The sequence below is a fragment of the Diadema setosum genome, chromosome 11 (assembly GCF_964275005.1).
Source record: "Diadema setosum chromosome 11, eeDiaSeto1, whole genome shotgun sequence".
Lineage (NCBI taxonomy): Eukaryota > Metazoa > Echinodermata > Echinoidea > Diadematoida > Diadematidae > Diadema > Diadema setosum.
In genome coordinates, this window is record NC_092695.1 from 29,944,858 (window position 1) to 29,970,691 (window position 25,834).

Sequence of the window (25,834 nt, forward strand, 5' to 3'; positions counted from 1 at the left end):
TTTTTTGTTCTTTCCCAGATCAGCATTTTTGATTAATTGATAAATTTCATTAGAGGATCATGACCCTGAAATGTATATTTTGCTGTGTAATATTGCGATGTGTGCTCGCTACATGTTCCAAAGAATGGTGCATTGTAACTGCGAAAGAAAAAAAAAAAGTGAGACACCAACTGACACTACACTACTAAGAATAACTACAACATCAACTTATGGATGTAGCTTTGACTCTGTTGACAGAAAGCAATCTACATCTACACTTGTATACACATCAGATACTCCATATACAACATTCTCTTCAAACATCACCAACAGACATACCGGTAGATTTCATGTTTATCTTTCTGATGTGGTACCATTTACAGCTGTACTTGATATTCTTTTTCCAGGGGGATGGTGTCATAAAATTTGATGAGTGACATATCGTCATTAAACAGTGTATCATTAAGAAACTTCTGCTCACCTGCAGAACTTCCCCAGCAGCTTGGGGCTCAGTCAGAATGAGGGACTCGGGAACTTTCATCACGGTGCTGTTGTCGTCGACGACGTAAAAGTCACCATCGTCTGCCTTGGATTCAACAGTCCCTTTGAAATAGAATCACATGAAATTGAACATTTGCAGCAGTTAGAGATAAAATTTGTGAATCGGTACTTTACTATTATTCACATGGAAATCAGCAAGTGTTATATTTTGAAATAATTTTTAAAAGCTTTTTCTTCTTTTTTTAAAAAAACTGATCTCAACAATTGTAGTACATGTACATTCAATACAATGTACATGTATCTGCCCAGCTGCCATTACGCAGCTGACAACAGTCACCCATCAAATAAAGGGAGTTACTTCCATGTTATATGCATAGGAATGGTCAAAATTCAAACCAGGAAGATTCTTAAATGAAGAGTTTTGAAGTTTTCACGAAGCCTCCAGCAAAATCACAGAAACTTGACAACTCTAACATGATGATGATGACGATGACGACGATGACAATGATGATATTTATGATGATGATGACAATGATAATGCTACTCATAATGATGGTGATGAAGACGATGACGACGATGACAATGATGATATTTATGATGACGACGACAATGATGACAACGATATTTATGATGATGATGACAACAATGATGATGACAATGATAATGATATTTATGATGACGATGATGATGACGATGACGATATTTACATGTATGATGATGATGACAATGATAATGACATTTATGATAATGATGATGATGATGACTGTGATGATGATGATGATGATGATGATGATGATAACATTCAAAATGAAGGCAGTATTTTCCTTCTTTCTGTTGCCCTCTGGGCACCAGCAAACTATTTGACTAGCTCAATTTGGCCAGAACTCTCCTATGCAGGTACACCTGAGGTGAATTAGATATTGTTTGATTTTGCACAGTATATAAAGATTATGAAGATAATAGTGATAGTAATAGTAATAGTAATGATAATAATAGTAACAATAATAATAATGATAATAGTAATAAAATAACATACCACTACTACTATTATTACTACTACTACTACTACTACTACTACTACTACTACTACTACTACTACTACTAATAATAATAATAATGATAATAATACCAGCAACATCACTGCCATATCATTCCCTTTAAAGTGCTTTGTGCTCTGATTGGCACATACGCTGGAGTGCCTTCATGGCCAATAGGCACTGATAATTATCTGGACACCAACTATAATCAAAATGAATAAGAATTACGGCCTTACTATTGGACCATGGTACATTGCTAAACTGAGTGAGATTGCCAACTTATAACAACGTCAAGCTTGGACGAATTACTGAATTCTGATGGAAAAAAAAAAAGCTTGGCACGCTACGCTAAGTGCCCGAGAACAGAAAGGGTAAGTTTCATGCTGTAAAGACATGATAACTGTATAGTTTGTTGCAATACAAGCTCATGCTTGCCCATTCTTTATGAGCATAGTCATAATCTTGTAAATAGCCAGATATGATACACTGTAGCCCACAGTACACCTGTATGCAACTTTAATTGTTGCGATATTGAAAAGTAATCAATAACCTTCTAGCAAAGATCTTAGTGTCATTTCACTGGCAAGTTCAATGACATTTTTTCAATACCATTTAGTAATTGTTTGCCAAGGGCATTGTATTATGAAAAAGTTATGGCTTTGTACATCTCACCTCTCAATTTATCTTCAATGGCAGGAACAAAACACTGGATATTAGGAATCTACATGTATGAAGTTCATCATAATTGCTACAAGGGACAGACAATCTAATTCATCAATGAAGTCTTTTCTTGGTCTGAGGCAATCATATGAAATACGGTATTTATTGAAAAATAATAAGAATAAATCCTATGAAATCACCGATTAGCTGCTGGGTTCTTCTGCAATTTCTACTGCACCTTTATTCAAGTGCCTGTTTGATTCTACAATAACCGGCAACTGAAAAATCTGCAAATGTTCACATATTCAACAAGCGCTCCTTCAGGGTCTGAAATATAGACTAATCTGAACTTTGCGGCAATGGCATATTGAAATCGTACTCAATAGCCGCTTCGTTTTCTATTGCATGCTGGAAAATAGGTGTGTTTATGTCTGAAACTCTACCTTAATGTCAGGAGGGCCGTGCATAATAAGAAATGAAAACGAGCGCATTAGCTTTCAATGAGTGCACATTAGCACGGTAGAAGGCATCCTGTGTAACGTAAACCATGACATTCCGTTGCATCTCCTTTAAATAGAAGAGCAAGAAGTAATAAAGTGAGACAAGAGCTTAGACTGCAAGCAGGAGAGAGTGAATGCGACAGAATCGGAGCTGGCTGACATCATATAAATGTAGCAAAGTCCGGGAGAACTCGAGTGAGGTTGAAGCAGAGGAACAGAATTCAAAGGAATCGGTAATAGACACCGACTACAGACCTTATAAGAGGGATGTGAATATCAAATTCAATTCTGTGTTGGAGAGATGGAGAGGGGTGAGAGGAGAGCTTAGAGTGGAGTATTGGGATACCATTGACAAACATGTCCATTTGTGTAAAACAAAGTAATTCACCTGTATGACCATAATGAATGAATGAATGAATGAATGAATGAATTAAAAAATGAATGAATGAATGAATGAACGAATGAATGAAAAAAAATGAATGAATGAAGGAATGAAAGAATGAATAAAAAAATAAATAAATGAAAGAATGAATGAATGAATGACTGAATGAATGAAAGAAAAAAATGAATGAATGAGTGAATGGATACATGAATGAATGGGTGATTGAATTACTAAATGAATAAACAAATGATTGAATGACTGAATGAATACATCAATAAACCAATCAATCACTCAATTACTCAATTACTAACTCACTCACTTACTCAATCAATCAATCAATCAATCAATCAATTAATCAATCAAACAATCAATCAATCAATCAATCAATCAATCAATCAATCAATCAATCAATCAATCAATCAATCAATCAGTACACAAACGATTATAAAATAGTGATGACTGGTGTTGTTTTAAGGAGTGCCCATCTTTTCTCACCTACTGGTTTATAACTTCTATCATCAATCAGAACAGTAATTTTGCAACTTGAGAATGAATTTATTCATTGCAAATAACACACAGAAAGACAGAGCACTCGGCAATGAAATGAGTTGGCACAGACATTCAAGAAGTCGGAGCAGAGCAAGAGAAAGAGGAAGAGAAAGAGAGAGATAGAGTTAGAAAGAGAGAGAGAAAGCAAGACAGAGAGAGCACGCTAACTTTGTACTGCTTGCATGCTCAAATCAGAAACCTTGAGAAGTTTGGCTTCATCACAGAACACTAGTATCCAGCTGTGGCCAGTATGAAGCACACTCTACAACTGAATTCGAAAGACCTCATTCAGACCATCAACCAGCCCAGTTTTTCTTCACCAGTTGGTGAAATCTTTCATAGCAGCTCCCCTCACCTCTTATGAACCAGCCTGTCGCTGAAGTCTGGGCGATGACGTCGTCTCCCTGCCTCACTCTTGCTCCATCCTCCTCCTCTTCCGCTGCCGTGGCAACAGCATCTTCCTCTTCATTGGCATCCTGCCCTCCATCCTCGTTACTCATGGTGGATGAAGTCACTTTTCCACCGGCATCATCATGAATTCCCTTTGCATTCGTATCTTCTCCATTTCTCCCATCTTCACTCTCGGTTGTGTTGGTAAATTCTAAGGAGAAGGAGAGATGATTTGTTTTTATTTAATAGGATATATCTGTCACTTAGTTACTGTGCACTTGATAAAGGCTTGGGTGCTGTCAATGTCATCACAGGAAACATACTGGGTACAAATTTAGCACCGAGAGCCTTTTTCCTACCATTCTTGAGGTCAAGTCTGAACACACCACACGCACGTCATGATGACACCATGAAAGGCAAAATGAATGCTCTAAAACATGATAACCACTTACTTATGTGACATTTGGAGAATCAAGTCAACCAGAAAAAGATTTAAAGAAATAATGTACTGGCCCCCTGTTGTTTTATGCTGCCCACATGGTCGCCTACATAAACATGGCTTGTATATATTTGACGATGAACTTTTATACTTTCACATGGCAACATTTAGTTTCAACACCAAATTAGGCAGCATTTCCGGGAGAGAAGTTTGTAAAACAAAAGCTGCAGTTCAATAAAATTTTGAGCCTAATATCAAATATTAAGTACAAATGAATCACACATCAGTACCATTATGAAATTATGTCAAAAGGTCTCAACAGCCAACTGCATTACATGTCTTAGCTTAGATTTGGGAAGACTTCTTATCCATGTTTCTGCTGTTAGTACGAAGTATGCTGTAGATTTGTTGATGGAAGCATATTTTTTCACATATTCTTGTTGACAGGCCAAATCACTTACAAATCAATAAAAATCATATTGCTAAAAATGCTACTAGATTGTACGCATCAAAGGAGTGGGATTCGAGCAATGTCTTTAGACACATAAAATCAAAGTAGGAACAGTGAGTTGAAGTAACAGCAAACTTTCCCTTTATAGAACAAAGTACATGCAATGATAATGCTAGAACAATTTGCTCAATTTAGATCTTGCTCACATTTCACTTACGTAAACGTCATTCAGCATAAAGAACTCCTTTCCCTACATGCATTTGAGTGTAGATTGCACAAACTTCACCCACTCCCCCCCCCCCAAAAAAAAAAAAAATGCTCATATTCCTCACTGTCATAACCCTAGAGTCTCAGTAAAATTTATGCCATGCAATGGTACTTTGAGAGAAATTGTTGGCTGACAGTACTGATGGAAGGTCTTGTCGATATTTTAATCATGTTGACAACTAAAAAAAAAAAAAAAAAAACCATCTGAACTACTGCTGTAATGTGAGTATCCTTTAACTTGTGTGAAAGAAATACACGTGTAATTCAATGTTTTGCATTAAACTTTGGCTCCAACTTGGTCTGATGTTAGCAACTGGAAATAAGGCACTGAATACACTTGCAACTTCCTCTTAATGCGTCCGGCATTTTTTTTTAGAAGCTTGAAATAAACTGGTAAACATATCTAGGTTGGTGACATTTCAGTAACATTTAGAACAATGTTGCACTCAGTAAGTCTATCTGAGATTGAGGTTGTAGCAAAAGACCACTTCTAAGCTTTAATTCAACACTCTTAGCACATATGAAATGCATGTTTCATGGAACGTTCAACGGGCTGTGCATTCTAATTTACACAATTATCTGCAGATGACATTTTGCAGGCACGAGGTTATTCAGTGAAGAACATTGGAATTGTATAACATCTCATTGATTGCCTGCTGCGAATATTGAAGTCCATGGATATTTTAACCACTTGATATTCTTGGCATGTATATCTTCAAACTGACATTGTATGCAAAAACACTTCTTCACACAGTTGCAACAATTTTAGATGCAGTTTCAATCAGATATCAGATACATAGGAAAATTCTGTATGCTACATGTATTTGTCCTCAAACAGCAGACAAGTACATGGTACATATCGGATCCATTAAATTTGTACAATTAGTGCATTGCAATTTCAGCATAAACAAACACGGTTATGATTGATAGGATTTTTTCCCCCATCCTGTGGTCATGTTTCCACATGTCTCGGACCATAAAATGCCCCAGTAAAATATCATTCCTGGCTAAGAAACTCTTCAAACCAAGGCCAGATGGTTCCACTCCCCAGGCAGCATTTCTCACGTAAACATGGCTGACAGGCTCCTCAAACATAAATTCTTGCAGGGGTTTAATAGCATTTGGGGGAAGATGTTGACATTTACTGCCATTGTAGCTACTTCCTCTCTGTTCCACAGTTTATTTTGATATAATCACGATACTCTTGGTCTGCCAGTGACGTATACGTACGTGTCGTTAGACTTGCAACCAACCTGATTGTCAGTGGTGCTGAATAACGTTACAACCAATTTATGAAGCCTGGATACACAACCAGACATCAGGCTCAGAACCTTAAAGCTGCATATACATTGTACATGGGCCACCTACGGTTGTGTATCTCACTTGATATTCTATTGCATTACATATGTGAGAATGTTGGTCCAACATTTCAAGTACAACTTTTAGTAAATTCATACGTTTACCATGATTCAAGCAACTATACCTGTCCTTCTTTCATTTACTTCAGTTGCTTCAGTCAACATACACTAACCAAATCTTTGCACAGAATCAAATTGATCTTTCTTTAAAATATCCATGAAGCCGGCACAATTTTTCTTTCGTCTTAAAATATGTGTATGTTGAAATAGAATTGATTTGTCGTGCACTGACAGTTCATTTGTGGAATGTACACACTGTGCAACAGACATGCTCCTGAAAATTATGTAATTTGATTACATAATGTATTGTTAAAGGGATAAATTCAATCTTATTTTATCTCACACTTTCTTCAGTGGCAGTTTTCTGTCAGACTGTCTTGCTGCACTTATAGAGTTGAGGGAAATAGGACATTGCATGTTGTAAATTCATTTGAAGAAAAAAATCACTCAGCATATTATTTTTTTTTTTCAATACTCTATCAGAATTTGGTCAGAAAAGATAAAAACCATCAGTCGTAGGACATTTTCTTAATGCTCCATTCTTGAAGTATTGTGAGATATTGATGGTTTCGTCTGTAATGTCCTTGCAAAGAGGGTGAATGAGTTAATGAACAAAATTTGCAACACCAGGCAGAGTTTACAAGTGGACTGCAAGAACATGACAGGAAACGTAGTCTCAACTCTAGTCCCAACAATACAATGACAATCATGATTATTATATGCTGTAAGTTTTTTTTTTTTATACTAATATATAGCAGAAAAAAATATAACAAAAAATAGGAGAAAAAAACAACAACAACAACCCACCAACAATACAGGCATAAAGGGAAGAAAATATGTCTTTACAATTATGTTGATTTCCATAATGATAAAATTTGTCTTTAATGTTGTTTTCCTTTTTGTGTTTTTTTGTCTTTGTTTTGGGGTCACTAAAACAGGACAACCCTGAATGAATTAAGTGGATTAGAAGTTTCCTGGTTTGTTTGTTTTTTTTTTCTTTCTGTAAGTTATGTTTTATTACAGAAAGTATGCATGAAGATTTATGTACTCATGAGTTGGACATTATCAGATTAGCTATTGTAAACTATACATAAATCTGTTGAAAAGACACAGAAATCACATGTTAATACACTTTATTTTATGACATAGATCCACCGTAGGTCTTGATCATAAGCGCTCTGTCATTAAAACAAATCTGACGGAGGAGAAATCTGTGAAATGCATTTCACCTGAAGTGCAGCTCCTCCCATATGTCTTATGCAGTCTTTAATCATAAATACCAATAAGATCACTTTCCACTGGTCATTCTTGAACCAAGCTATTCTTTTCTGGTGCACTCCCTAGTGACTAGATCAGTGCCCTTCTATGAGCACGTCTCACCGTCTCTCTTTCTATCATGGAGTTCTCTTTTATTTTGACCCAGTATACGTATGGAGTGCTTAGGTGGATTAGGCCTTGAAACACCATTAAATTGCAAATCAGGGACGGAAAATCCCAGGATGATCCACTGCAATTGCTGCTGGCGCTTATGAATTCAGGATTATGGTAAGCCACTTGGGTGAAAATTGTGAGGACAGGGGTAGAGTAAGAAAATAAGGGTTGAAGAGGATTCAGAGAAAACAATGCCCTGGGATATCAATCTGATGAGTCAAAAGAATGCTACAAAATTCCCTTAACTGTCATTTCCTCTTCCCTAGACAGAATAGTTAGTGATAAAAAAAAAAAAAATCTGTTTCGCAAAGACAAACTATATAAAGTACAGACTTTTTACGATTTTGCCGTAAGGCTAGTTCATGGCTCGAGTAAGAGGACACAAAAATGTCTCCAAAAACTCTGACCCCAAGCCGAGAAGATACTGAGTTCCTAGAACTTTGGTTAAGCTTGCCCAGCTCTTGCTAGATCTACCTACGAATAATTTAAACAGTTCTTCACAGGACTTCCTAGGCACCACATGGTGACACTGTAAGGGCTCTTCATACACACCAACGCCACATCATGCAAACGCATACATCACATATTCATTACGTACAAGGTGCATTCACATCAACGGTGCAATACTGCAATAGTTCATAAGGTAATTCTTAATGTGAATGCAAGTATACCACAAAATACACCACAAAAGATATTACAAAATATCAGGGAATTTGGCATGGTGATAATTCAAATTTTGCACTAAATACTCGTGTGAGATACAATGAGTGTTAATTGTGTCATGAAATAACACGATTGTACAGTGGTGTATCTCCCTCATGACCAGCTGACACACTTCTTGTCTTTTCCCCAAAGGAGATACATGCACATGTGCAGCATTACCAGAAGTACCATGGCATTTTGCGAATGGGAACTGCACCAACTGATTATCCGTGGTGTCTACTACTGTGGTGTTTTGCCAGTGAGAATGGTGCGAACAAACTACTGCATGGGATTTAATATCCATGGTAATTCAAGTGTGAACGCACCATATCAGAAAAATTACTCCCCAAGGGCAATTACCCCCAGCTAAATACTGGTCAGTTATAAGGTAAGAGGAAAGCTCAGGGTTAGGGTTAAGTTAGGGTTTGTGTTAGGGTTAAGATTTGGTTCAGGATTAGGATTAGGTTCATGGGAAGGGTCGAGGGTACTTGCCTAGGGGGTCATTGCCCTAGACCAGAATGCACCTACATTAAAGGGATGGTACAGTATTGGTGGAGATGAGAACTGGGCTTTTAACTTTTTGCGAGATACCAAGAAAACACTTAAGATATATTAAAGAGCATAACATTTTAAGAGGAATTCAAAGTTTATTTGATGAAAATCGGGTTTGGAATAACTGAAATATCCCAAAACAATGTAAAACAAAGTAATCGTAATAAAGCGTGGGTCCCACACTTTATTAGAATCGCTCTTTTTTGGATATCTCAGCCATTTCAAAACCAATTTTCATTGAATAAACGTTGAATTCCTCTTCGAATGACATGTTCTTTCACATTTCATAATAAAGAGGTTTCTCATTATCTCACCAAAAAATTGTTTAATAGAAACCTGAAATTAGGTCTCAACCAAAACTGTACCATCCCTTTAAGAGCAAGAGGACAAATGAGCCTTGGAAGCATCTCACCTCTGCTGTCATTGGCACTATCCCTCAAGGCCTCCTCCTTCCTCCTCAGCTCCTCCAGTTCTTTCTCCAGGGCATCCTTTTGTGTCTGGACTCCAGCCAGCTGCTCCCTGGTCTCCCTCTTCTCCATCTCCATCTGTTCCATCTTCTCCAGGAGCTCCTGGTACTTGGTCTCCAGGGTCTGGTTCTCCAACTCCTTGGATCCGTGCTCCTTCTGTACATTTCCCAGTCTGAGGGAATCACGTGAGGGATTATAAAAAGACAAAACAAAAACAGTATAGAGAATGGTGTATTTCCTGCAATGATTTATGATCACAAGAATTGGCACAACATAATGCTCATTGTTTTCGTTATTAGTGCAGGGCCAAAGCACCATAACCATGAAGTTTTTGCACAAACAATGCAATGTTGCAAATACATACTGTAATGTAACAAAAAATAGTGTCTGTGCACCATTCCAGACAGTCTCTGCTACAAAATAATGCATAATCATCCACTACACAATTCCAGTTCACGGAGGATAGGCTGCATGCTGAAGTGAAATAAACAAAACAAAACACAAGTGCTCTTATTATGCATTTGCCATGAATATCATTGTCTAGTATAATGCATTAAAGCTTCAATGCATTTCTCTTTTCTTTTTTTGTGTATAATATTGCCTAGAAGTTGACATTGCTAAAGATTTCAGTTTGATGAAATATGGCATAATAGGCTGCCAAGCTCCACTGCCAAGGTTTAAGATGTGCAAACATGTAGGATAAAATGATGGCAATTAGATTGACATGATTGCAATAGGAATCATCAACCTCCCACAGGTGCGAACAAACAACCAAATTGTTTTTGCTTTATATCCTTTCTGATATTAGCACTTAAATGAAGCTGAATGCAGCACGCATGATTTTTTTTTAATTCATTAAATGATTTCAAGATAAAGGACCTCTGTAATCTTCCCGTGACAGAAATAGACATTATCACATTCACAGATAACTGCTTGACAAAAATCTGGGGTATCTACAATATTCAACTTGATTTCATGCTATGTACATGGGAAATGAGAGCAAATGGTTGTTTATGAACAAAACTTTTTTTTTTTAAAAATGTAAGTATCTTGACTGAATCTTGGTGAAGCTGCGATTATGGCAATGTTCTGGTTTTCTCTCTGCAAGTACTCTTGTGGAGTTGCTGTACCGTGGCCTACTGGATGTGGCACAAAGCCTTTGAGTGAGCAGGTCCAAGATTCAAGCACTGCCATGTTACTTGCATCCTTATGCAAGACACTTGTTCCACAGCTATCCCTCTAGGTATGTGATTGGATACGTGGTAGAAAGTGTATCTTTAATGTGGTTGGAATCACTATGTGCATCCCATCAAAGAAAAATTTTGGACTGGTTAAAAGTTAGTCTAAAAAGAGAGAGTAACATTTAATAAGCACAATGGTGAAACTTTGATGAAAGATTGGATTTTTTAAAAATGTGCAATTTTGCTAATTTTTTTTTTTTTTTTTGGGGGGGGGGGGTTGTTTTGTTATGCGCCAGTTTCACAATTCCATAATGTCCCTCATTTTTATCCAATTTTGATCAAATTTTCCTGGCAGTGCCTACAAAATATTACTGTGGAGTCTCTTTTTTTTTCAGACCAATTTTCAACTGGTCTGGTTTGCAACCTCATAACACTGCTTTTTACATTTTTTTGAATATCAATATGTATTTTGTGCACAGATATACTCTTCTTTAAATATTGATGAGCACAGCATGAAACAAGAATATCTTCATAAATTCTCTCAGAGGAATAATCAACAATAAGATCATAAAGAAATGGTCACTTGCACACTTTTATTCTAGCTTTGGAATTTTTGTCCAAAATAGCGATCACAATGGCACTTTTTTAGGAATGTATATGCATAAGATGATGCTGCAAATAAAATTCATCTGTGAGTATGCAAACAAAACTTAATGATGCAACATATTTCAAATGTACACTCCATGTGTATCATCAACTTACATGGGTTCGTTCACGTGACTTGACCATCTGCTGTTCAATTTTTAAACAAAGGTAGGCAAAGTGATTAGAGAGTAATGGCCACTACGAAGTTAGCAAGTATGAATTTGTCTCTGATTCCTAAAGTGGTAATGCCCACTTCTCTGCTTTCATGTCTCAATAGGTTTTTGCTCCTTGCACATACGCATGCCACTGTGCTTTCATTACTGAATGTCTGCCGGAGTACATAGTACGTGATGTGTCAATTGAAAACTGCACAATCCATGGACTAAATTTTAAACTTCCTTTGTGTTTGGTGTTTACCTGTAAGTTAAATTATAAATGTGCAGGCTAATAGAGATTCTGATCAGTCATACTTCAGTGTGGCTTAGCCTCCCTTTGACATGGGTTTCATGAAACATGCCTTTACTCTGAATAGCTATTGTGAATCCCAAGAAACTGGATAGCAAAGTGCAGCCCTGGGGCAAAACTTTAACATATGCAATGTCAGTAAGATTGTAAGATGCTGGTGGTGAGAGTGTTAAAATGAGACGCACCTGTCACCCAGCTCCCTGTGGTGGCTCTCCAGCTGGTTGTGCCTCCCCTCCAGGGTCCTGTGCCGGTCCAGCAGGGCCTCCGCCCTCTTGCGCAGCCGCTGGTACCGGCCCTGGATGTGGTCGTACTTGCCCTTGAGGCTGGTGTGCTCTTCCAGGAGGGCCTCGTGCCGCTCCGCCACCTGTTGGAAGCCCTCCGTTTGGAGCTTCTGTTCTCTCAGGTCCTCCTGGAGCATCTGGGTGTTTTAAATTGGTGGGGTACCATGACTGAATTCTCTATGACTGACTTTTAAACAAGCGACTCTCGTTACAACAAAATCCTTGGGACAGACAGTTTTCTGTCGTTATATCGAAATTGCATTATAGCAGGATGATAACGTAGATAAAGAAATATCAGGGTTCGAAATTGGTGATGGTCCGCTGGCCATTGGCCACCCAAGATCACGTCGGATTAGCTAAAAATCGTAAAATTATGCAGTTACTCGTCCGTCTGGATAGCCAAAATATTGCTTCAGTGTCAAAATTGATTCTAAGTAGTCCGCCTGGCTAGTTAAAAAAAAAGTTAAGTGCGACCCCTGAATATGGACAATAATTTTGGGAACTAAATTTTTACTTTGTAGTAACAAGAGTTTTGGTATAACTGTATTTGTTATAATGAGAGTGCACTGTAGAAGTGCATATTCTATATTCCTTGTACGATGTATGATATATTACAGTTTTGCATTTGTGAAAAGGCAGCATACAATGTTCTCATTTGTTCTAGCAAGAAGTTTATAAAGGTAGGTATATGTAGGGCTTGACACTAACAGTGGCCCGGGGCCACCAAAAACGCACGTCGGGCCACCAAAAAAGGTCGGATGTTTGCCTTTGGGCCACCAAAAATAAAAGTTAGTGTGGAGCCCTGGTATATGTGTATGCATACTGATAATTTGATGATAAAGAAAATATATAGGATATATCTATAGCTACATTTATCTATATAGATTGATAGATAGATAGATAGATAGATATATAGATAGATAGATAGATAGATAGATAGAGAGATAGATAGGCAGATAGGCAGAGGATAGACGCATACATGGGAAGCACCATTAGATAACCATATGCTATTCTTGTGAACATGTAGGCTGTAACTGACACAAAGAATCTTTGAGGGCTCAACCAGACTCAGGCCAGAAGACCTTAAGCAAACTTAAGACACGTGCGTTTTCTTTCATAATTTTCCTTGGGAAATACTGAATGAGTTCAACTGTAACTGAGTAAGCTTGCATACATGCATATGGGGGTAAAATAACATGATGCTGACTTCGTATATACTTCACGATCTTTTCATTCCATCAACTAAATGCAAATATGTAAGTTTCAGAATTTTTCTCTCCCACTTTATTTTTTTTTTTTTGTCCTCACACAAAACTAGCTCTCATATGTGTACATGTACTCAGCCACAACATGCTGGGATGGTTCATTAGTATAGCAAGTAGATTTCCTCCTAAACTAGGGCAATGCACAAATGTACGTGTACGGGAGACAAACCCAACGAAGGGTAATAAGGCTAGTGTCTATCTATCTGTCTAACACGAAAGCCCTTGTCATGAAGTAGGGATTACGAGTCTAAAATTTTCATTCCTATTACTTGACAACATAAGCACATCATCTGCAGAATGGCAAAAGAAGCACGCCAAGGATTCAAATGTATGAGCAATGTACTGTTGAATCGCTGGAGGCATCCATCTTGTAACCATGCAACATCCTCCCCCATCCCCCCCCCCACACACACACACACACTACATACCTTCTGGGCCTCTTGATGTTCCTCATGCTGTACAGTCAGCTGCCTCTGTAGATCAATGAGCCTCTCCTTGATCTCTGATGATATCGTTGCAGGAGTGTCTTTGGCATTCTGCATATCAATCGGGGAGGAGTCAAAGGTCACACAGGAAAAACACATATTGTATGTCAAAATACATTCTTACCCACTCTGAAATGGGCAACAGATACGCAACCAGCACTAACAAACATGTAGACCTGAAGCCTCATAACAATTTAAGGAAAACACAGCTTGTGTTCCACACACACACAAAACACAAATGTATCATGTACACCATGTATGTAGAAATCCTAATATTTTGCATAACATATTTCAATATTGGGGGTTACTGTTTTGTGTCCTACATTTAATGTGCATGCATGCATCTTTTTTTTTATAGCAAATTTCATGTTTTGATTTCCGTATTACCCATCTATATACTGCAACACCTTGCAACTGATCATCTATAATATTGAATTGAACATTTTGCTCAATACCAATTACATATTTTGGTATCATCCATAAATTAGTGATAAAAACAAACATGGTAGTAGTTGGACTGGTGGTTGCAGAAGTAGTAGCATAGTAGAATTGGTGGTCGTAGTAGTAATATCAGCAACAATATTAGGAGTAGTACAATAGCAGTGGCGAATCCAGGCAGGGGCACACCGGGCATGCACCCCCTCTTTAATTTTTGTTAAAGCAAGAGAAATAAAAAGAAAACAAAATGGAGGGAGGGTGCGCATGCCCCCCTTTAATTTTGTAAAGGCACCCCCTCTTTACGGAATTCCTGGATCCGCCCCTGAACAGTCATGTAATCATTAATATTAACATCTGTCCCATTATTCTGATATTCTCTGATCATAATATTATAATTGTTATAAGTGTAACATAAACGCAAACAGAAAAACTGACCAGAATGAATATTATTTATTAGTGGAAAAATTGAGCAAAGAAAATGGGATTCCATCAGGATTTGAACCCGAGACCTCCGGATGCTAGCCCAGTGATCTACCGACTGAGCTATAAAAAGCCCTAGTTCAGCGTTCGTCCCAAAAACCCTAAATTCTCAATGCTCAAATGGTCAGAAGCTATAGCAGTGTGTTTGTGTGTGACACACACGTACACACTTGAACCTGGCATAAACCCGAAGGATAATTCCACTTGGGGATAAATGCGAGGGATCACCGAAGTGAGCATTGAGAATCGAGCATTGAGAATTTAGGGTTTCTGGAATAAACACTGAACTAGGGCTTTCTATAGCTCAGTCGGTAGAGCACCGGGCTAGCATCCGGAGGTCTCAGGTTCGAATCCCGATGGAATCCCATTTTCTTTGCTCAATTTTCCACTAACACAAATGTACAGTAGTCACACTTTCTGTAATTCTAGTGCAACATATGGGAACATAAAATGACTATTCTAACCTCTTCATCACTGCCCTCTTCATCTGAGTGGTTGTCATCGGAATGGGAGTGGTGGTCCGAGGATCGATCGCTGCGTGCCGAATGGGAGCGGTCGCCGTCCGACTCTGAGCCGTCGCCCCCACCGTCTTTTTCATCAGAATCCCCATCATCACTGGTATCTTTGGCTCTATTGCTGTCTCTATCTTCATCCTTCCTCTCTCCTCCGTCTTCCGCCTCATCTTCCTCCTCGTCGTGGTTATCGTCGTCGCTGCTCGCCTTGTTGTCTTTGTTGGTGTCGGCGGGGATGTCCTCGGGATCTCTTTCTTGCCTCCTCCTCCTTCCTCTTTTCTCCTTTGGGGAAGCCACGGAAGCCTTCTCCGCAAGCCTTCTGATCTTGTCCACGGTGACGATGCTGGCTCGTTCGTCCCTGCAGGGAATGCGATTGAAGAGAGAAAGTTATTCGACACCGGAAATCTGAATGTGTGCAAGAGTTAACAAAGAATTTTCCAACATGCATCTCCACGTGAGATATGAAGTCAAAGAATAGACAGGGAGCCCTCATTTGATGTTGGCCAGTTGTTGCTAGTTGATTACTGCTATCACTGTGTGTTGGAATTGTTTTGCTTGGGCATGGGTATGAAAACTGCACTGCATTGCTGCATTGCATATTACCATCCAAAGCACAGTTATGTTTGAATGGTAATATCATGTACACTAGATATCACACTATAATTGGTATTTTCTTGAGATTTATTTCACTGAATGAATGAAGCATCTTGTACATACAGTATCTGACAACATTGTATATCAACAGTTGAAGAGTTTGTTTGCAAAAGCCGATAAGTCCATATTTGCCAAATGGAGATATTTGCGTTTAAAGGTCAAGAAAAATAAAGAGAATAATAAGCAAATTTTATGCTTCTTTTAACCATAACATCAAAAATGTACCTTTATACGTAGTGACCAATATATCATTTGAAAGGTGTTATTTTGTACTTTATGACAGAGACTGTACTTTAAAATCTTCAAAAATGGACTTATCGGTTTTTGTGAACAAACTCTTCAGTTGTACATGACTGGAAAACAAACTAACCATGTTAATGTCATTACGAATGAGCTTTTTCAGCATGTGAGATCATCTTAGTCAACACAAGCATTCTTCAAACTATTTAGATATTGTAAACATAAAGAAATCTTTTCTGTGTCATGAGATCTTTCAAGCAATTCTCTGGGCAACTTTAATGTCAATCACTAAACTAAGTACGTATTTAAAATGACAACTTTGACATATGTGACATTGACAGATGATCTGTAAGAGTATTTTGAAACCTAATCTGAACTGGTCTCATAGAACTTGTGTTGACCACAAAGAGAATATCAACTTACCGCGTCATTTTTGGTCCCCTTACAGTCATGATGAATCGGACCATGGAGTTGTATTCCTGTTGTGATATCTTCAGCAGAGCATTGCGCAGTACACTGATCTGTTGCAGGTAAAAAAAAAAAGATAACAAAGCATGAACAAAAGATATTTTAGTAATCTAACAACACACACTCACAGCTATGTGACTATTTTCTTTCCTTTTTCTGTTTTATTGCTCATTTGTCTTTGTTTGTTTATTGTTGCTATTTTTTCTGGGGGGGGGGGGGCGGGCCATTTAGCTTGTAATAACAGTGGATCAAGCAGGTTAATTTGTTTGCAGCATATATCATCTATTACTTGAAACAACACCAGTTAGAAAAGTATTCCCTCTTAATACATCAGCTTAAACAGGAAAGAGTTTGTTTGTTGTTTATTTTTTTCATCTGAGAAGATGAATGGATGGTCCATATTACGCTGCACTCTGCACTAGCTGGTCTTCCATGAGGTCCAGTTGTATGCACTTGGGCTGGACCACTTCACCAAGTTATGCACCCTGCATGCTTTGGTTCATTGCACACTGAAAATCCTCCATGTGCCATGTAGGGGGGATAGGAAAGACACAAATAATGATTCTTAACCCGTTGAGGATGGACTGATTTTGCTATAACACAAATTTTCCATAGACCCCTGCCCAAGTATACTCGTCCTCAATGGGTTAATTGTCTTTTAGACCTTAATAAAAAACGATAAAAAATAAAAAGAGAGAAGACAGTTTGAGACACAGGACTTGGGTGTGGCTCACCTTGTCTGCATCATAGGTGACGACGGTGTAAAACTTGGTCTGCCTGGTCTCGTCGGCTGGTCCCACCATGATGATACCCGGCACCCACACCTCATCCTCCTCCGAGTCCAGTCTCGCCAGGACGCAGTCTCCGGTCTACCGAGAAGATCAAACGGAAAGGAGAGAGTGAGACAGTGTTTGATGCATCAGGGCAAGAGGGAAGCTGGATGCTTGGCAGTTGTTATGTGCATACATCCTATCACATGTCACGTTATTCTGCATCTTTTTGATGCTAATCTTTGGAATTTATAGTTGTGCATACACTGTGGCAAAGATAAAAATACTGCTGGCTTGCAAATGAAATTACTGTAGTTAATCTTCTCAGTAAATGGAAATACACAGTGACACATATGAATTAATATTTTCACCATGAAATGACACATAGTTGTTGAGTTTTCAATGAAAGACCCCTAATGCTTTGTTGCAACACTTTTTGTTGTTGTTGTTGATATAAGTAGAAGAAAAGTAGGAATTGCTCTAGATGTAATTACTTGAGCAAGATTTATTTTTTTTTTTAAAGGAAATAATAGCAACAGTACACAAAAATGAAACATTTTGATGTTTGAGCGACAACATTTACATGGCAAAAATGAGCACATACTGTGCAGCCACTTAGCGGAAAAATAAGATGCATAATTTTTTTGACCTTTGAACACAGAACATGCAGGAAATCAGCACAGGAGAGAACCAAATATAAAGCCTGCCAAATTGTCTGCCCCCTCAAAAACACAAACAAAACAAACTAAAAACAAAAACAAAAACAAAGAAACAACAAAATAAACTGCCTATTTGGGATAACTATTAGTTTTGATAGGCAAGCCAAGCACTTTGAAATGAGAGAGAGATTTAAAATGCAAACTGATGTTTGACAAATGCCAGAATTAAGGGGGCAGATTAGTACTACTTACTGACTTCTTATTTCATACAACCTTTAACATGCCTCGTGCCAGATGCTACCTGGGTCAAGGGAGGCAGAAATACACTACTTAGTGAATTCTCACTTCATATATTAAACCTTAACAATCCTCGTGCCAGATGCTACCTGGCTCATTAAAAAGGGCAAACTGTCTGGTTGCATCCTGGTACCTACCGTGAGCCGGGGCTGGGCCTGGGCACCCTTCAGCTGGATTGCCGAACAGGAGGGTATCCTGACCTTGTCGCCGACCACGGGGAAGAAGACGTCGATGTGCTTCACGCTCGGCACCCTCACCACGACACCTGGACCACACGACGGCCGCAAATCATGGATCATAATATGAATTCATAAAATGGTGTTCCTTAGTTATCCACTGTGTGACTACTAACAGTCATCCTTAGAGCTACAACATCTGCTATGAAATCAATACCGCGTAAGCCTATAAGCTGTCATTTTGGTGAAGATTAGATTATTGCTAATTTTGCGAATCATTGTTGGGCCATAAATTTAACAACACATGAATATATTACTACCTTGATTGCATAAAATGGTGGGGTGAGATTCGCAAAAATATCTGTATGCAAAACTAACAGCTTCCACGGTAAAAGTAAACCTGAGAGAGTGACGGTTAGTATTTTTTTGTGTGTGTCTGTTTCTTTGCCTCCTATTGCTTGTAATGTCAATTGAAGAATGGTATGAAAGAATGGAAGAATGGGACTGGTAAGACCAAGCAAAGATAAGCTTATTAAAATGTGCAGCAGATCTTCAAATTGTTGGAAGAACATCACCCACACACACATACCCACACATTGACACATCATGATTATACATAAAGATTACGTATTAACATCAAATCATCAGATCCCACCTCTTATTGGAAACTATTGGCAAATAACTGAATGTATTTCTTTAGGAATGCATAGAGAGGTTAACCCACTGAAGACTAGCCCCAAGTATACTCGGGTAGGTGTCTACGGGAAATGTGTGTTATAGTGTGTGTCATCTGTAGTTGGTATTTCATCTGATATTGCTATTTCATCTGAAAATGTTTGATCTCAATACACAATATCAACCTCTGCAATTTTCAGCTGTCAATGCTACGTCAACTTCAACATACTGAGATCAAAAGTTTCAAGACCAATTTTAGATTAAGCATGTCCCGTCTCTATCACTCTGATATTAAGGCTGCGTTTATCTAACTTGAGAGGGAGAATCATTTTTCAAATGCATTTCCAACTGTGTTCACGAATGTGGTTTGAAACGCGATTCTCGGGGTGCTGAATTTATCATAACATCATAATCATGATTCTGAGCTGCTTTGTGCCATTTGACCCTGGAAGTACAGTGGAGGTCAACTGAGGCGCACGCTTGTTTGTAACCGACAACATGTACAGTATACTGGAGGATGACCTTGACATCATGGAGAAAGGCATTTCAAAACGGCATTGTGTTTTCTACTCGCAGAAAGGTGATCATGGTCTCAAACACGTTTAAAATTGACCTTTGACTGGTGCTTCAAGTCAGAGTTTCTAAGCGCGTTTGAAAGCATGGTCGTGTTTATCTATCACCCGAAAATGACTCATATGCATTTAGGATCATGATTCTGCCTTTAAAAATCTTCAGATAAACGCACCCTAAATCATATCACCGAGTAACATCGCATCACCACACACACTCAGCCAACCACAGCCCTCCTCCACCCATCTCACCTGGGTAGTAGAGGCCGTCCTCCTTGCTCCGCCCGACGATGCGCGCCCCCTGGCTGAACTGGTTCATCTCCTTCACCCCCTTCCACTTGACAACTGGTTTCTTGGACTTTTGCACATGACCCCTTGGTGATGCCTGGAGTGAGCTACTTCTCCTCATCAGACCAGCCTGGCGTACAAAAAATTTGGACACCAAGAGGATTAATTATCAGTTTAAGGCCTCCATACATTTCTTCCTGTTGTTGTATTATTAAATCGTTTCTACATTTAAGTTCCAGCAAAATATGCTGCTAAGTAGCTATTTCATGAAAACCCCTCTGTGCTGGTAGCAAGCCATGTGCAAATGTCCCAGAATCAAGCTGTCTTCACTACAACCCAAAAATTAAACTCACTGCTGATTACGGATTCACGGTTCTGATTTGATACGTTCATTTAATCACATTCGGCAAAGAGGATAAAAATAAAGAATATTTATCAGCTGACACAAAAGGCAAAGACGCTGAAATTTCTCATTCAGAGTTACTTGGGCAGAGATGAAAGACGACTATTCAAATTATTCAACAAATTATTCTTGTTATGTGAAAAACAAGTGTGGTATCTGAGGAACCTTTAAGCCATGGCAATGCGCTACCACAAAGAAAGGTTTGCATAGACATTATACTTAGTGATACACATCGACCCATCAACTGGAATATATTAACTGGCAGTCACTTCTACTGAACTTAACAGTCAATAGGTAATAAACTCAACCAAGGGCAAAGCTATGATACAATACAATGTCATATCTTTACAAACACATCTCTAGTAGGATTAACCCGTTACATACTGAATTCTGAAATGCCCATAGACTTAATACACAGACCACCAGGTTTTCGTACGGAATGGGTTAAATTCATCACTTGGTGCCTACCACTTCTAAACAGGAAACTACAATTTACAATATTTGGAGGTTGCACTCAATACACTGGCAGCTGCACAGATAACTTTTTAGAAAGACTTGAGTTTAAACTTTAATTCATTTATGCACATAAGGAGTATCGTGAAGTTGTTTTGTTTTCTGCTTTGTAATTTGTGACTCTGCTAAAACGTTTTCAAATGGTTTGTCCGCTGCACTCACAAGATTGTAGTATGTTACTGATGATAATTATCAAGTCTATTCCAGTGTTTCCAACTTAAGATGCAATTAGTTATCTATGGTATCTAGTGTATGAGGTGCAACTGGTATTGTAGCATCTACATTGACTTTCTCCAGTCAGAAAATCTAGATTCACCATAAGTAATTGCAAAGGTGACATTTCTGATTTACAATGACTATATCTAATGCCTCTACATCATGCTTTAAGAATGAAAGATCAAAAGCATACATACATGTAAAATATGCCAATGATTTCACATAATATATCTTCACATTGTAAGACATGAAGGTTGTGTTGGTTAATCATAATAGGCTTTAAACTACTAAGTCCAATAGATGTACAGTTAAAGTTGCTTTAGCCAACAGAGTCACTAACGCACTTCCCCTACTGACATTTAACACATGTTCTATCAAAAAACCTACATAGTTGTGCCGTAATAAGACTATTCAACACTAAACATTTCAATTATACCATCTGTGCAAAAATACTTTATGTTGATCTTGACATGGTATATAAGTTGAACAAAACTGGTCACACTTTACAGTCGTTTCACACACTTGATAAAAAAAGCAGGTAAAATATGCAAGAAACATATCACGTCATACCTTGTAAAATTTGGAATAAAAAAATTGCACATTTAAGCCATCACTACATACCACAACTTTTTTTCCCCCTTGTATCATCACATGACTAAGAATGTTTAAAGAGATACACTGTATGAGCAGCAGTCACTGACTTTCTCAACAAAATCACAGAATTATCACTATGTTGTTTATTGAACAGTCATCTTTACCATCAGAAAATACAAATTGGAGGACAGACTGTGGGTGGGATAAGAATGCTGGCAGAAATACACCAGACATGAGATTTTTTCAAATATAATACTTTCAGCACACTGGTTTATATGACGTATCACTTGAAAGACATTCATCGGAAGAAATTATGGTGTTATCGCACAATTCATCTTTGCAGTGTCAAGAACAAACGCACCCATATACATGGTGAAATAGTTTTCATAAGCAATCAAAACAACAGGTGGATATTCTTTTTAATTTTTTTTTTTGCTCATCTGAAGTATTTGTTCTTCTCAAAGCACCTTGTCACAGCCAAAATATAAGAGAAACTGCAAAGGTTTTACGGCGGAAAAGTTTGCCTCAATGTAATGATTTAAATTTCAATGAAATGCTTGCCAATTATTCTTGTATCTATTTGAAAATTAGTTCTTATAATTGCGATGTGTGTAATAGCTCTGACTGCATTCACCCTGTAAGTTATGCAAAGAAATGTACATCATGATATGTACTTGTCAGCATCTAGGGTGTGCCATCGTTGGTTGTTGTTGTTTTTTTTACTCAGTTTTGCCATTGCATGTGCCAATACTATGATTCAGCAACGCATGTGTAATTGTGCTTATAATCACTGCATGTACTGAATTTGCTGCAATTGTTGTTTTTTTTCTCCCCAGTACTGAATGCAAGAACTACACAATGCAATATTTCTGTGAATTCAAAACACAGCATGAATGAGCAGATTTGCAGACATAGGCAAAAGCATTGTGTACAAGGGAAAATGATGGTTTGTTGTCACTTAACTTCTTCACGAGGTGGTCACCAATATTCTATTCATCATCAGGCAAAGGCTAATGAAGCATGCCATCTCTTGTTAGCTGTTCCCTGAAGCAATTTCATACACAACTGAAGTATTATCTTGGTCTAAATTGACATGTACTGTAATCGGTTGTCTACCTCTTCCTGAATGTCTTTTTCTGATGACAAGTACTCGTCTTCCTCTTCGGGCGATGACGATGAGGCAATGGAGTCCTTGTCTGATGCAGTCCTCTCACTCTTGTTTCCATGGCTACGAGATGTGTCTGACTGGTGGAGGACAGACTCCTCCTCTGCATCCTCATCAGTGTCTTTTTCATCCAGATCCTTCTCCTCAGTCTCATCACCTTCCCCATCGTCATCATCGTCGCCATCATCACTATCCTTGTCGTCGACATCGTCGTACGCTTCCATGCGAGAACTGCTGCGGACGCTGCGGGGCCTCCGGGAATCCCCGAACTTTGAGCTGCCCCCCTGAGAGGAGGTGGCGTGACCCAGCTTCTGCTCCCGGATGTGGCGGCGCAACATCTCGCTCTTCTTCAGGTAGCGTTCTCCCTTTTCAATCTCCTCCTCCAGCAGCACAATGTCCTTCTCAGTGACCGGCCAGCCCAGCCGCTCCAGTGCCTCCATGTACTCTTGGCGATTGTCCAGGAAGGAGTCTGGCTCCAAACTGAAGTTAGAGAAATGGCGAGAAAAAGAGTGGGTTGCTAAAACAGGGGTACCACTTTCCGTGGCTCAAAATGTGCTAAACGAAGGATGAATATCAGTACTAAGAACTAAATCATCATAAATTGATTTGGGATTCCCAGGATAGTTTGTGTATCAGTTTATTTTGTATATCAACGAAGAAGGTTACAGTCATAATCACTTCATTTCACACCTTTTCTAAAATACTGAAAATATTCCACTACTGTGTATACACACAGGAAGCTTCAAACATGCTACATGCTGTCATAACTTACTGTAAGCTTCAATCTGATTAACACTTCAAGGATGGTCACTGCTAAAAAAATTTTTTGACAATTCACATATCGTCGCTGGGGTGACAAGACCTTGTATCTCGAATTTTGGTTACAATGACTTTTTTTAGATTAATGGTCAGGTAATTGTTTATCAAGTGATGTCCTGTCCAAATCCTAGCTGTCTTACCCCAAAGTGAAGCCACGACGGCATGTCAAAGGAGAGGCTGTCCCATTCCGTAAGGTATAATGCTTTGGGCGCCATGTTTTTTGGCTCTCCTGAACAATTGACATTTTGTAGTTACAAGGTCTTGTCGCCCCAGCGACGATATGTTGTGTTAACACTAACTTCTTCTGTCATCCATGTATTAGTCTACTGATTCCCTTTGCATTCACCCATTTTTCATTTAAACAGAGAATGTTGACCGAAGAGTTTACATTAGCAGCCTTTACAGGTCAAGCAAAGATTTCATAATGAAAATGTACAATGTTAAATTTGAGAGTTGAATGGCAAGAAAGACATCCAAAATCTGTGAACTTTAGACTTACTGCTCCTTATCCTCATCTGACAGCGCATGCCAGACAATCATGTCTAGCCTTCGACGGTAGAGGTTGAGGGCAGCTTTCACCTTGTCTTCGTAGGCCTTGAGGTCGACGGCCCCTGGATTGATCAGGTTTATCTCCTGTTTGTGGCCAGTCACATGGGCCAGTGGCATTACCTGTGTGTCAGAGGAAAGACCAGTTACAGGGTTTGTTGGTCAGCAAAGAATGATGGAAAGTTTGCATCTGTGATGTACATTTTGGTTTACTGCAAACATTAGAATGTTCAGATCTATTTGACTAATCAGCTAGTCAGATGTCAGTATGGTGTCTTTACACCACCACCACCATCATCACCACCATAATCACCATCATCAATGCCATTATCATTATCAATTTATCATCACCATCATCATCACCATCATCACCACCACTATCATCACCATCACCATCACCACCATCATCCCCACCATCATCACCACCATCATCATCACAACCATCTACACCAACACCAACACTATCACCAACAATATCACCAACAACAACAACAACAACAACAACAACAACAACAACAACAACAACATCATAAACAATCTTCAACAACAGGAATAGCAGAAATATGAAGAAAATCCCCTTACCTCATTGAACACTTGTGAGATGACATACTTGTCCAGGATGGGGACGTATTTGGCCTTCTGCTTGACCATGGTTCCCCCCAGGGCATCGTAGATGGTCAGTTTCTTGGCAACCAGACCATTCTTCTTCAGCCAACGCTTGGAAGATACTTGAAGTGGGCTGTGGAGAGGAAATACACAAAGGATGATGTATCACAGGAAGAGTCCAGTACAAGTAATTGATGTCTGTCTACATACTGCATACAATATAAGACATACAGTCGTACATCCACATTTAATAAAACAGCATTGTAAATGCTGATAAATACACAACAATCATAAACAACCATTGTAGAATTATAGCAAGTTATGAATAAGACGGAATATCACTTGATTGACCATCTTTCATCACAATAACTGCTTCGATTCATTTTACAATTCTATCATAGAATCATTGACTACAAAAATGTTAGATCCTGAAACATGTCACCAAAAGACAAAAAAGAAAAAGCACAAAATGAAATGCTCTCCTGATGAGCTACATTGTAAACTAGAAACTTATCTGTTAAAAAAAGACACCTCAAAGTGTTAACTTTTGAATTTAGACCTGTACAGAGAAGTAAAAAAGAACCACTTACTCTTTCTTCTTCTTTAGCTTCTTCTTCTTGGCATTTTCCTGCTGCTTTGCAATGTCTGCGTCAAAGAATTAAAATTGTTTGATGACAATGAAATCATACAAAGAAAGTT

General features: G+C 38.5%; 1 protein-coding gene across 1 annotated transcript in view; it reads right to left on the reverse strand.

Moving 5' to 3' along the window:
* The window catches only part of LOC140235406 (von Willebrand factor A domain-containing protein 3B-like), a 78,692-nt gene that overhangs the window by 34,265 nt on the left and 18,593 nt on the right, over positions 1-25,834 (reverse strand). The window contains 14 exon segments of the mRNA XM_072315431.1: positions 461-582; positions 3,964-4,209; positions 9,671-9,897; positions 12,202-12,434; positions 13,991-14,098; positions 15,430-15,835; positions 16,795-16,892; positions 17,574-17,708; positions 18,703-18,830; positions 20,238-20,403; positions 23,116-23,644; positions 24,483-24,652; positions 25,112-25,268; positions 25,726-25,780. Coding sequence (XP_072171532.1) covers positions 461-582; positions 3,964-4,209; positions 9,671-9,897; positions 12,202-12,434; positions 13,991-14,098; positions 15,430-15,835; positions 16,795-16,892; positions 17,574-17,708; positions 18,703-18,830; positions 20,238-20,403; positions 23,116-23,644; positions 24,483-24,652; positions 25,112-25,268; positions 25,726-25,780 — 2,780 coding nt within the window.